This window comes from Carcharodon carcharias, chromosome 6 (genome assembly GCF_017639515.1).
Source record: "Carcharodon carcharias isolate sCarCar2 chromosome 6, sCarCar2.pri, whole genome shotgun sequence".
Classification (NCBI taxonomy): Eukaryota; Metazoa; Chordata; class Chondrichthyes; order Lamniformes; family Lamnidae; genus Carcharodon; species Carcharodon carcharias.
In genome coordinates this window covers 139,035,413-139,049,651 of record NC_054472.1, presented here as the reverse complement: position 1 = coordinate 139,049,651, position 14,239 = coordinate 139,035,413, and the positions used below count along the sequence as shown (strand labels likewise).

Here is a 14,239-nt window from a genome sequence, read left to right as displayed (position 1 = left end):
CACTCAATACATTAACTAGAACAACAACTTGCATGTCAAAAATTATTCCAAGACATTTTGTAGACCAGTAAGGGAAAGCAGACACAAAGCCCTAAAAAGGTGAAAATAGAAAAAGCAACCACAAGTTTGGCTAGAGCTGGGTTTTAACAAAGAGTCTTAAAGTAAGAGAGGGAGATGGAGAAGCAGTGGGGTTTTGCAGGAGAGTTCCAAAGCATGGGGCCTAGGTGCAGGAAAAAACATAAGGGGAAAATCAGGAGATTTTCCTGCTTCCCTGTGAATGATTCCATAAGGTAGTATTATCAATTATCCCTTTTTCCATTGAAGTACTTTTTGAACTGTAGTCACTGTTATAAATGTAGGAAATATGGCAACCAATATGTGCACAACAAACTCCCACAAACAGTAACATAATAATGATCAGATAATCTGTTTGCGTTATGTTGATTGCAGAAGAAACATTGGCCAAAACACTGGGGATAACAGCCTTGCTCTTCTTTGAAATAGCTCCTTAGGATCTTTTATATTCACCCGAGCAGGCAGCTGCAGCCTCAGTTTAAATTCTCATCTGAAAGATGACATTCCTGACAGGGAAGCGCTCCCTCAGTATTGCGCTGAAGTGTCAAGCCTTTTTTCTTTTTTTGCATTCAAGCCCTGGAGTGGGACTTGAACCTGAAATCTTGTGGCAGAACTTCAAACAGGACTGGATTGATACAGGCAAGCAGAGGTTTGGATGAGCTCAGATCTTTGAAGGATGGCAAATGGGAAGTCAGTAGGAAAAGCATTGGAGTAATTAATCATACCTTTATTACTTCAGACTTAAAAGATTTCAGCAACAGATGCATTGGAGAGTGTAGGCAGGCAAAATTATGTAGATGGAAGTGGGCAGCCTTTATGGAGGATATAAGATCAGAAATTCAGCTGGAGGGTAAACAGTATTTTGAAATTGTGAAATACCTGGTTAAACCACAAATAGCAGCTAGGAAAGGGGATGGAGATTGTGGCAAGGGTATGGAATCTGGTGGAGCTATAGGCAATGTTTGGAGATAATTCATTGTAGGCGGAATTAAAGCCTGGAATTCAAACCATGATCTTCTTGTGAAATGGTAAATGGATACAGCCTCAGTGTAAATGATGACTGTTTTGAACTTGCATAATATCTTGGATTGGTGTATTTTGACTTTGAATTCAAATGCCCACAAAGCAAGTTTCCAATCTTTGCAGTGGGAGAAATGTGGAGTGTCTATTAAATGCTTCTCCAAGTGGAGGGAAAGAATTTTTTTTAAAAAGGGCATGTCAGTCATCTTCAATCATGTCCTAGCAGCAGCGTAGCCTCCGCTGGAAAATGCATACGTAAGCAACTGGTAAGCACAGAAATTGAGTCAATTGTGATTGACCTCCATCGCCACTGTGTGCAGAAGCTAATTGACTGGAATGTAAATTTAATAAATATCACCTGGAGGACACTAACACCTTGGGAGTGTACCACAGCAATGAGTCAACACATTCAAAAAGGAAAATAAGATCAGAAGTAGGCTCTTCAGCCCCTTGAACATGTTCTACCATTTAATTAGGTCATTGCCACTGTGCATCTTAACTCCATCTACCTGCCTTGGGGCTTGGCCTAAATAGCCAAGTGGTTATGGTACTGGGCTTATAACCCCAAGATCAAGAGTTCAAATCTCACAATGGCAAACTGTGAAACAATGTAACTTCATCTGAATAGGAACAGATGGAAATGTGTTTGTACTCAAAAGAGTTACCTGCCTTGGCTCTATAATCAATAACACCCGTGCATAACATATTCATCAAGCTTAGTTTTGAAATTTTCAATTGCTCTAACCTCAGCTTTTTAGGGGAGCCAGAGTTTCAGATTTTCATTTTCTTGTGTGAAGGAGGATCTGGCATTAATTTTAAGGTTATGTGCTGTTGTTTTGGATTCCATCACCCTATTCAAGGATATAGCTTTTCTTCAGCTACCATGTCAATTGCTTTAATGATCTTAATCGCCTCAATTACATGACCAACTTATTTTCTATACTCAAAGAAATACAAGCCTAATGTACGCAACCTGTCCTCATAACTGAGCCTTTTAGTCCCAGGATCATGCTGGTGATTCTGCTCTGTGCTCTCTCCAAGGCCTCCTGGTGTGTGTTACCCAGAACTGAATTTAATACTTAAATGGAGTCTAACCAGAACTTTATGTATTTGTACCACAGCTTCTATCTTTTTATTTCAGCCCTCGAGATAAAGGTCAACATTTCAGTAGCCATTTCAATTGTTTTGTGTAGCTAACCTCTGGTTTTTAGTGATTTCCATATTTGGACTCCTAAGCCTCTCTGCCCGTCCACAGTTGCTAGTTTGTCACCATTGTGAAAACATTCTGACTTCTCATTCTTGGGTCTAAAGCGATGATCTCACATGTTCCCAGGTTGAACTCCACCCATCGAAGGGTCATGAGGACTCGAAACGTCAACTCTTTTCTTCTCCGCCGATGCTGCCAGACCTGCTGAGTTTTTCCAGGTAATTCTGTTTTTGTTACCCATCACAATGTTGCCCAGTCACTCAATCACTCAATGGTCACCTTGCAGAGGGTTGTGAATGCTCCATTTTTGAATATATTTAAGGCTGAGATAGACAGAGTTTTGGTCTCAGAGAATCAAGAGATAGCAGAACCGGTGCACAGTGGAATTGAAGTCAAAGATCAGTAGTGATCATACTGAATGGTGAGACAGATTCAACTCCACTTGCCAACTAATCAGGACTCTCTTCTCGTACAGTGTAAAGTTATTTTCCCTGACATTAGCGTTCTTACGATTGTTTGATCAGTGAAAGGTGAAAAGCTTCAACAAAATGTTGCTTTTCAGCACTACTCAAATTCTGTACTACCAAGTGATTATTAAAAACTACTTAACTTGGATAGAAGGCTCTTAATTCTTTTAGTTATTTATAAAAATCATGACAAGCTGAGCACCAGTACAGATCATGGGAAGACACCACTAGAAAAATACTGCCAATTGGAAATATGCCCATTAACCCTCCTCTATTGCCTACCTGCCAATTCCTTACCCCTGTCAATAAGTTGTCTCCAATTTCAAGTGTTTTCATTTTTGTTAACAGTCTTGTGTAGACGGGGATAAAAATATGGCAGAGAAAGTAAAGACTAAACAAATGATAAACGAGTATCAGCCCCACTGTTATTGTTAAATATCACTGAGCTTTATGACAGTTAGATTAAGACGACTTACCAGGTCCCCGTTTCAAATTTATGATTCACTCTTTCAGGAGCTGTAAACCTGTGATCTAAACAGATTAATGTATTACAAACTCAGCTCATTCACATTAAAACAAACAGAATTCTTCTGAACTGTTGTTACTTACTATGGGGTTCAGATATAATGGTTAATATAATGTCATTTGCAGTCATAATATCTGAAACACCAAACTGGTAGGTGGCTGATTCATCTTCAAGATGTAGATCTGCAGGAACTCATCAAGGAAAGAAGTGTTTAAAGTGGTAGGCCTGAATTTTCCCCGCGATCGGTTCCGCACTGCCATTTTACCCGGGCGGGCCAATTAAGACCCACCCAGCGTAATACTCAAGCGGTAGCGCTCAGCTGCCTCAGGGAGATTGAAGTGCTTTTGAAATAAATAAAAGGAATAAAAATTGAATGAAACATCCCCTCATGTGACTGTGTCACATGAGATGGGGTACGTTTTTATATTTCAGAAATTTTTTTTTAAATTCAATTTGTTAAAGCTTTAGGAAACCTCATCCCACTTGTGGATGAGGTTTCCTAAAAAACAAAAGCCGCTTGGCCTTTTCGCCTGCCTGCCAACCATTATGCTGCCCATCCAACCTAAGTTTGAAATTAATTAGCTCCTTAATGGCCTTAATAGGCCTTGTAATTATCAGCGGACGCGCAGCTGGCTCTGACGCGTGCCTGCTGAACGAAACATCGCGAGACAGCGTGATGACATTGGGCACATGCCCGATGTCATCGCGTATCATTTTATGCACCAGCGTGTTGGGTCCACGTCCGCACGCCGAATGAAAAATCCTGGCCATAAAGATGATAATTGTAACAGTATACTAATAGTATGAAGCAAATTTTACATTATTGCACTATTAGATATCTGGGAATTCTTAATGTCAAGTTTTAATGAAAAAAACAACAAATTTTAAGGTTGTAATGAGAAAAACTGATTGTGAATTTTTGTATGATCGATCTGATCTACAGCAAAACATGAATTTACTGTTAAATTGGATAACATAGGTAGATACAAATTTCAACTTGTAACACATGCAGTTCTACCTCTTTTCCTTACTCCTACTACTTGAACATAATGATGCACTGCCAGATCTCGTACTGGGTGGGTGGGTCGGTATAGAAAGTTTTTATCTTTAATCTGTACTGCATTAGCTCAGGCCACAGAGAATTTGGTGGCTTAAATATCCTGAGCTAATAAGTGCAAAAATATCTGCCAGAATTCCTGCTCCAATTACTATTGAGTGACTCTTAGTGCACGTGTTTGGCCTTCAGGTATAGGCAACATTGAAAACAACTAATACCCCTCTTGCATGCCGACACCCATAGCCTATGTTCACTCATCAACAGCTACTTGAATGAAGCTACAGAAAATTGCCAATATTGTGACACCATTATCAGGCCATATATCACCACCTTCAGAGAGAAAAAGGGGGGAGGGGCAGGGCAGAGGGAAAAAAGGAAAATTTGGTGCTGGGGGTTGGGGTGGTGGTGTGACAGTGAAAAGTTCTGTGTACCGCAGTCCCGTGGTTATCCCACAATTACTCTTGTTAAAGGCGTACTCTCTTTGAACAAGTGTTTGACAATTGTTTTCCCCTTTGTGGAGACAGAAAAGCAGTATATGTTTCCAAGATAACATACTCCACAACTGATCCTATTGTGTATTAATAGGGGATATCATTGTTTTTTCGAAGCAGAGCAATGCGGGTGCCATTAAGCATTAGGCAAAGAAATTTTTTTTTGTCAATTTGAACACCAAGATATGTTGGTACTTGCTCTCAAATGTATTACTTATATCATTTTTCTAGTAAAACATTCCTTTTTTAGATGAAGTGAAATCTATTTGGAGCATCACAGAAAATAATTGGTTCACTGATTCATAATAATAAAATGCAACTACATAATTAAGGAGTATCTACTTTGCACAAAAAAAATTGTTAGCTTACAAAACTTAATGAGAGCTTTGCCTGAAGCATCGAGAAAAGTGCATACCTTTTGGCTTCAGCAGCAATACAAAGACATTGTTTTGCAACAAAAGAGAAGATAATCTTAAAAAATGATCAGAGCAGGACTGATATGTGAACTTAAACAACAGGGCAATAAGCTGAAAAATCGTTTATACCCCATCGTGGGATTAATGCGCCCCTTTACCTCGACAAACTTAAAACTACCCATTGGAGGAAAACATTTTTCTTCATCAACAGCTTTGTAAATTAGATAAATCATGTTCCTCTCATAATTGGTAGCTAAGTTCATTATGAGCAGTTAGCTGATTGATCTGCTAAATGGTTAACAGCAAAATAGCTGAATGCATCCCTAGCATGAAGAAAGCTTGGGCATTTGAAAAATTGTGTGTCACCCAATGATCTCCTCTGAAGGTTAACCTCACACCCACTGCTCCCAGAGTCAGACATGTGTTACAAAGAGAAACAGATTCTACCTGAGGATCACCTGAGAACTTTCAAAACCAATGTTGATTTCCAAGTAGTTGTTCATAGTTGATCCAATGATTTAGTGGATGCTCCATTGTTGAATACATCTAAGGTTGGAATAGACAGGGTTTAGTAGCTCAGGGAATCAAGGGGTATGAAGAATGGGCAGGAAAGTGGAATTGAAGCCCAAGATCAACCATGATCATTTGCAAAGGCAAAGGAGGCTTGACGGGCCATATGGTCTACTCCTGCTACTTGTGTTCTTGAAAGAAATACACTGCACGATATGGAATTGAATCATGTAAACCAGATCCATTATTTGTGCTAAGTTAATTGAGCTCAGCTGTGGTGTGCATTACATTTAGTCAGCATCTCCCCTGGCTGGGGAAGGGTAGATTAAAAGTCAATATTCCTGCTCTTGATCCAGTAATACCTGGTTGTTGAAACGTGGATATGCTGACTTTAAATGAGGATAAGATACTGCCACAATCAAACAGCTTTTTTTTTTTATTTGTTCATGCCATGTAGGCATCGCTGGCCAGGACAGCATTTATTACCTATCCCTAGTTGCCCTATTCAGAGGGAATTTGAAAGTCAACCACATTACTGTGGGTCTGGAGTCACATATAGATCACACTAGATAAGGATGACAGATTTCCTAAAGGGCATTAGTGAACTAGATGGGTTTTTACAACAATCAACAATGGTTTCATGGTCATCATTAGACTTTTAATTCCAGATTTTTATTGAATTCAAATTCCACCATCTGCTGAGGTGAGATTCAACCCCGCTCCCCAAAACATTACCCTGGGTCTCTGGATTACTAGTCCAGCAACAATACCACTACACCATTGCCTTGCTGAAACTCAAGTGACTTGACTCATGCTCATTACAACTGTAAACTTAAAATGTATCTACAGAACTGCAATTTTGGTTGGTGCATCTGTGAACTGCATCCGAATAGAAGTTATTGTCTTCAGAAAAGAACTAAACAAAGGAACACAAAATGTAAAACTGAATCCTACTAGTGCTGCTCAGATAAGATCACAGGTGCATACCCTTATCGTCTTACCCATCTTCTTAATGTGGGAAGGTGTTCAGCAGAAGTTAGTCATACTTGTGCACTGACTTAAAGAAAAATTATAAATAACTTATATTTTTTTTCTTCTTTGCTAACTTGCAATGGGATATGGTTGCTTCCATGGGAGCTGGCCACTCTCTGACCTTTGGAAACACCTCAGCATCAGATTACTTTGAATATCAGATCTTGTCTTCTTCCGTTGGGTACTTCTGTGTTACTAAAATGTTTTTCTACTCTTTTCCTGAAGCTGTTGATTCTTGCTAGGCTACAGTTCCACAGATACTGATCTCTCTTCCAGTGCTTCACTGTAGTGGTCATCCTTGTGTGAGAACTTAGACAGTGACTTTAAACAGGAGATTTGACAGTGAACAGCATCATTGATGACTTTAGTCCTGGTCTCATTACAATATTCACACAACTGAAATTTCCAGCAAAGGTCACCGAACAGCAGTCAGCATTGGGGACCCCAGCTGATTTGCCATCTTCCCAGCCAAGGAACACAATAATTACAGAAGCCCTGGCTCACATCAGAAAATTCAACACAGACAAATGGGATTTAAACCTGCAGCAGCCCAAGAAGATGCCTTTAACCACTGGACCATTGAGGATGTCTTCACGTGTCCAGTCTTCATATTTAAGATTAGACAATGAGTGTTGACAGACTTGGTGACTGTGGAAACATCATAGCCAAACTTCATTCTATCTTCACCCAAAGTTGATACAAGCACATTTTCTAGCACAAGTCACTTCAATCACCTGTATTTTTTAAGAATGCCTTTAACTCAATAAAACATTCCAAAACACTTCATAGGGATATTATAAAATAAGAGATGACATCACGCCACAAATAAATATTCTGGCAGATGGCCAAAGCCTGACCAGAGGTGGGTTTTAAGAGCATTTTAAAAGTGAGTAAGTGATGTTGAACAGTGGAGAGATTTAGGGAGGGAATTCCAGAGCTTAGGACCTAGACTGTTGAATATACAGCCACCAATAGTGGAGCAATTAAAATCAGGGATGCTCAAGTGGCCAGAATTAGAGGGCCTCATATCTTGAAGAATTCTGGGGATGGAAGAGATTATAGAGATAGGTGAGCAGCAAGGTCATGGAGGGATCTGGAAACAAGATGATTTTTTTTAAATTAAGGGGTTGCTTAACTAGGAACCAATGTGAGTTGGCCAGCACAAGGGTCATGGGTGAATGGGACTTAGCATGAGTTAGGGCACAGGCAGAGTTTTGGGTGACCTCAGGTTTACAGGTGATAGAAGGCAGAAGGCTGCCCAGGAGTGCAGTAGAGTCATCTTTGCTGATTTTTCTTCTCTTAGACCAAAGGTGATGGGGCCATTGCAGTACATGTCTCACTGCAGTGAACTGGCTGAAGTCAGATGCCTCAGCACAGAACAGAGAATCATTTTGGTCAGTAAGACTCAGTGCTTCACTAGCAAGAGCACTTACATGCAGCCATCATGGATCCTTTAAGAGTCCTAAGTTAGCTCTTTATTGGCTTGCTTAATTGATGGATATTTGTTAAACAGTTATTGTTTCAGTGGTGAGTTTGGGCAGATTAATCAAAAAAATCTTATTGAAAAATTATTACAGCGCTGCAACATGTGCCAACCAAGAAAGTTTTCGCTGTCCTCAAAATTTTACATGGTGTACTTTATATCATTGCCTTCATGTTCATTAAGAATTATCATATACTTCTCTATTTTGTAACATGCTATATTGTCTTCCAGGAAACTTAAAATTTCAACAACAGTACACAATTAGAATAAAGAGGATTTTGTTTTGGGGAAGTCATCCCAGGAGATTCAGAGGGTTATTTTTCTCACTGTCATATTACCCACAGTAAACGATCAGTGATGTATTGCTTTGCATGATTGCATTCTTTGTTTGTAAACAAAGAAATAACTTTTTTACCAGGCACTGTGTCTAGTTTCCAGCAATACAGAATTTCGACATGTTTAGAATCACAGCTATCACCATAGATAATATTAAAAAAAAAACCTGCACGGCATTGTTGGATGCAAGTGTTCCAGATTTTGAGTGACTTTGAATCATAAGCTGTCGGGAGACATTGGAGAAATTCACTTCCGCGTGAGAGAGGAAACACAAACTGCCACCTTCTGTGATTGATGGGATGGGGTGGGAGGAAGAGAAAAAATTGACAAAGGATACGTTTGGCCATAACACTGAGATCGAGTTCGTGGAGATCAGGGGCATCTGGGCAGCATTTCTTAAACTCTTTTTGCAGATCAAAAAAGGAATAGAAGCATTCTGGTAACATGACATTCTGTCAGGGGAAGCAAGAATAAAATGTAAATCACAGCCATTTGTTTGGAAACAATGGTTACAAATGTAAAGCTATTTGTTTGGAAACAGGTACACAACAATAAATTGCTAGCATTCCCTTGATATTAGCGTATGATAAGTTGCAAGGGGAAGCAACATTTCTAACATACCTGCATCGATCGTGGTAAAATTATTTGGGACAACTGACTGCCTTACGGAGCTGCTAAATATATAAGGCAGTTTAACATGTTCTAAAACAAGTTTAATCTACAAATCAAAAATTATACTTGGTCAAATTATGACATTTAGAACAGTCATCAGAACCATCTACTGCAATTTGAAAGCGTATTTATAAACGTAATTTAGTACAGACCTTGTTAGAAGCTTCAGGGTGGAAGACTTGGCGTATTAGCAGTTGACTATCTGTACAAAGACAGAATGAAGTTCCCACTCCAATATTCAACTCATTGCTCACAGATCGATTGAACTATGTGAGAATAACAGATGATAAATATCAACATTTGCCTGTGAATTCCGTAATCTAAAAGAGCGATAAAATAATGAAATAGTCACACCGGGCCTAACTTGACATTTGTTTCACACGGACCGGGGTGTAACTTCAATACAACTTATACTTACATAGCGCCGTAATAAAACGTCCCAAAGCCCTTCACTGAGCATTATAAAACAACTATGATTCGGTGTCATATTTTTACAGTGGAAAGTTATGCCCTTTTTTGTTTACTAAAGGAATATCGCTTTTGATTTCAGCATACTTGTGTATTATTTAAAATGTCAACATAACATTACGATTTATTGCTCTGGTATTATTGCGCTAAATCACTGCTGCTCAAATGATTCAATGAATAAAACAAAGCTGTGTTCAATACAGCATTAAATACATTCAATCCATGTTTTGAATCTTGTGATCCCAAGCCTGTTGATTTTGCCGCGTCGATTTAGAATAAATTGACGCTCATCTTGTTACCAGGGCCAGCAGAAAGGATAGGTAGTTTCCCATGTGCTCACTGGAATTTGCATAGTTGCTTTGCTTCAGGCCTCTAAAGCCGTTTGTTATGATGTTAATAATATAGGCTAACAGTGCAATTCAGCTGTGTTTTGGGTAGACAGGTCGTTGCACACAATTCAACAGATTGCAAGTCTGTATCAATCCGCTGCAAACAATTAACTGTTCAGTCCCCGAACAGTATTCAGACACAACTATTTGCATTTCAATGATAATGCCGCACCACATCGACCAAAACACTTCAATCATATTTGAAAGAATATTTACTTCATGTTTTTTCATTATAAAGCGTATTCTTTTGGGGCACACAAGTTTCATTGACGTCATTTAGACGTTAATTCTCCAATCTGGTTAATGCTGTAGAGATAATTGAACACGTTGCATTTGTTTTTGCCTGATGTTGGCAACTTAATAACTAGATCCCATTTGTCTTGTACAGACAAATTCAGTTTTTAATAATTGCGTCTAAAATAACAACTGTAGACGGAATTAAATGTAACTCGTATAACGATGTTGATACGTTGACGGTCTTGTACTTGGAGGTCGAATCACTGTCAAACCTTTTCTTCCCACCCACAAAATGAAATTTCCTAAAATCAAACCATTTGTCAAGTAAAGCAATTTTTAAAAAAAATGTAATAGTCTAAGTGGCAAGCAGGGGGATAAAGTGTCAATCAGGCCTAATTCCACCTCCCAATAGAAGTTCGATAAAATTAGTCTTACACCGAAGGCGGTACATTCACCTGTTGAAGAACTTGATCCAGAGGTTCTGCTGCGCTCAGGTTTTCCACCGTAACGCCAGTGTGCTCGGTGCATTGCTCTGTTAGTTCCAAGTTACTCGGTTTTACAAATACTTGGTGCACTTTCCCAGCCTAGATTAAAAAAAACAAAAACAATTGAATGGAGATCTCGGACAAATTGTTTAAATTTCGCGACAGGGGAGACAGGTATTCTCTCTATAATAGTAACGACCCCACTCCCCCCCCCCAAACTTTTCATAACGAGAGTGTAAGCAATATAATAATGTCGTACCTTTTCGTTGGCCAAATCCACCACTTGCCATAACAAAAGCACCAGCTCCTTCTCATCAGATCCCAGCTTTTTCCCATGTGCCCCGGCTGTTGCCCCAAATAAAACCACCAAATAATCAAGAGACGCCGTCATGCTTACAAAGAAAGAGAGAGACACTAACAATACATTAAACTAAACTAAACCCCCGAAAAGCGACCCCAAATAAATCGCTCACCTCCCCCCAGTGAAAAGGAAAGGAGAAAGCCACCCAACACCTACACCAGGACACCCTACAATCGTCTAAACCAGGGCGGCCCAAGGAACGAAGTCGCTTTTCTTTTTTTTGCTTGCGTGAGAACCCATGCAAATGAGCTGGTCTTCCTTTAATGGGCTCACTTTTTTTTTGCATTTACCTGACCACAACCACGTGAGTTGAGAAAAATACCTGGCTCCCACAGAACAAGAGCCATTGGCTGCTTTCGTGCAGGTACGTGGCACAGTGACGGAGCATAACAACAGCAGCATTCTGCCTTGGATATTTCAAAGCCCAATTGCTCAGTTAGAAAGGGGGAAACGAGGAGGCAAACTCACCCACCACAGCGCAAGGTCACATCATTACACGGGAGGACAAACTAATAGGTATTAAAATTTCAGATCTAAAAGGAATTAAACATAAACCCAAAGAGTCCGAGTTCACTCAGTTGTGGCAAAAGTTGATCACTGCTTTCGTTTTAACCCATGTTATCACATTAAACAATTGGGAGCACCCTTTTAAATGGAAAGATTGAGTTGGATCTTATCATGGGATCTAACTTGCTTGTCTATTGCAAGAAGCTAAGTTCCTGGAGTTGTTTTGAAATCTGAATTGGATCGGGTAAAGATTCGAGAGCAGATTTATAGGTGAAAGGAATCCCAAAATCAAGGTGAATGAATATGCAGCTGGCAAACGGTCGGGTGATAGGTAACTGGGAGGCTGGCGTAACCAGCTGCTTCCTTTCCTCGCTGGATCCTGTGGGAGGGTGTGTCTACAGTACACCTTTACCAACCGCCTCAAGGTCAGGAGAATACGAGCAAATCTTAGTTCATCGAAGTCACAGAGAACCAAAAGACAAGAATGCATGAATCCTTGGTTTAAATGTACAGAATAGTCATGTTAGCAAACTCGGTTCGTTTATAACTCCTGTTAATTCCTGCCCAACCGGAAGTATCCGAGTAAGGAAGAAAAAAAATCGTTCATTTTAAATTCCCAAATTTGGAACATGTCCAATTCCACGCTACGCAACTTCGCGGACATCGCCCCGGAACATTTGGCGATCTCTAAAGCTTCTCATTGCAAAACAAATAATAAAGAGAATAGCAGCTTCTGTATTACACAAAATCCTAGAGTACAGCCGCAAAATCATTACTTACAACTTCAAAATATGCTAGAGCTGGACACACTATGTACTGTACTATGGACACTGAAAACGAATATTAAAATCGGGGGGTGGGGGGGGGGGAATTTACAGAATGGGGAAGGACAGAATGAATCATGAACGTAGTGGATTTTTAAATCTTCGTTGCTCTATTTTGGTTTAGGAAAAAACTTTGCTATTTTGGTGCGGCAACAATGCGTGGCTTTGCTGGTTGTCCTAATTATCAGAAATTTATAAAAGAAATTAAAAAAACAATACAAATATACAATTAACAAGACATTTCCAGTATCCCACTCAACTCGAGCATAACAATGAGCTAAAGTAAAGAAGGCTTTAAACATTTGTTTCAATGCGAGAAGTATAACAGGCAAGGCAGATAAACTTAGAGCTTGGATTAGTACTTGGGACTATGATGTTGACTTGGTTGAAGGATGGACAGGATTGGCAGATAAACGTTCCAAGAATTAGATGTTTCAGGCAGGATAGAGAGGAATATACAAGAGGTGGGGAAGTTTCACTGCTGGTTAAGGAGAATATCACAGCTGTAGGACAGGAGGACACCTCAAAGGGCTCATGCAGCGAGGCAATATTGGTAGAGCTCCGGAATAAGAAGGGTGCAGTCCTATAGGCCGCCCAATTGCCAGCGGGAGATTGAGGAACAGTTGTGTAGGCAGATTTTGGAAAGATGTAAATGCAATAGGGTTGTTGTGGTGGGTGATTTTAATTTTCCTTATATTGACTGGGAATCACTTAGGGGTTTGGATGGTGCAGAATTTGTAAAGTGCATCCAGGAAGGCTTCCCAAGACAATATGTAGGTAGTCCAACTAGGGAAGGGGCAATACTGGACATGGTATTAGGGATTGAACCCAGCCAGGTGGTCAAAGTTTCAGTAGGGGAACATTTCAGGAAAAGTGACCATAATTCAGTAAGTTTCAAGGTATTGGTGGATAAAGATAACAGGAGTCCTCGGGTTAAGGTGCTTAATTGGGGGAAGGCTAATTGTAACAATATTAGGCAGGAACTGAGGAATCTAGACTGGAGGCGGATGTTGGAGGGCAAATCAACGACTGACATGTGGGGGGTTTTCAAACATCAGTTGATAAGAATTCAGGGCCGGCATATTCCTGCTAGAATGAAGGATAAGTATGGCAAGTTTCAGGAACATTGGATAACGAAGGATATTGTGAAATTAGTCAAAAAGAAAAGGGAAGCATTTGTAAGGGCTAGAAGGCTGGGAACAGATGAAGCCCGTGGAGAATATAAAGAAAGTAGGAAGAAACTTAAGCAAGGAGTCAGGAGGGCTAAAAGGGGTCATGAAAAGTCATTGGTAACCAGGATTAAGGAAAATCCCAAGGCCTTTTATACATATGTAAAAAGCAAGAGGGTAGACAGGGAAAGGGTAGGCCCACTCAGGGACAGAGGTGAGAATCTGTGTGTGGAGCCAGAAGAAATGGGAGAGATACTAAATGAGTACTTCTCATCAGTATTCACCAAAGAGAAAGACTTAGCGGTCGATTTATCTAGGGAAGAGTGTGTAGATAGCCTGGATCATGCTGAGATCAAAAAAGAGGTATTAGGCGTCTTGAAGAATATTAAGGTGGATAAGTCCCCAGGGCCAGATGGGATCTACCCCAGAGTACTGAGGGAGGCAAGGGAGGAGATTGCTGGGGCATTGACAGAAATCTTTGTATCTTCATTGGCTACGGGTGAGGTC

The 14,239-nt window shown here is 40.0% G+C and overlaps 1 protein-coding gene across 6 annotated transcripts in view; it reads right to left on the bottom strand.

Annotated features, from left to right (window-relative positions):
- Positions 1-11,815, bottom strand: part of esrp1 (epithelial splicing regulatory protein 1) — a 130,788-nt gene extending 118,973 nt beyond the window's left edge. For 3 of the 6 annotated variants that reach the window (XM_041190300.1, XM_041190301.1, XM_041190304.1), the window contains exons 1-6: positions 11,131-11,466; positions 10,842-10,970; positions 9,445-9,558; positions 8,958-9,072; positions 3,379-3,477; positions 3,246-3,300 (exon numbers count right to left, since the gene is read on the bottom strand). In XM_041190300.1, the coding sequence (XP_041046234.1) occupies positions 3,246-3,300; positions 3,379-3,477; positions 8,958-9,072; positions 9,445-9,558; positions 10,842-10,970; positions 11,131-11,262 (644 nt within the window). In that variant the 5' untranslated portion in view covers positions 11,263-11,466. Of the gene's footprint in view, positions 1-3,245; positions 3,301-3,378; positions 3,478-8,957; positions 9,073-9,444; positions 9,559-10,841; positions 10,971-11,130; positions 11,467-11,700 lie in introns of those variants that run through there. The other 3 variants (XM_041190302.1, XM_041190303.1, XM_041190305.1) reach the window with 2 other exon arrangements.
- Between the last annotated feature and the right edge of the window lie 2,424 nt (positions 11,816-14,239).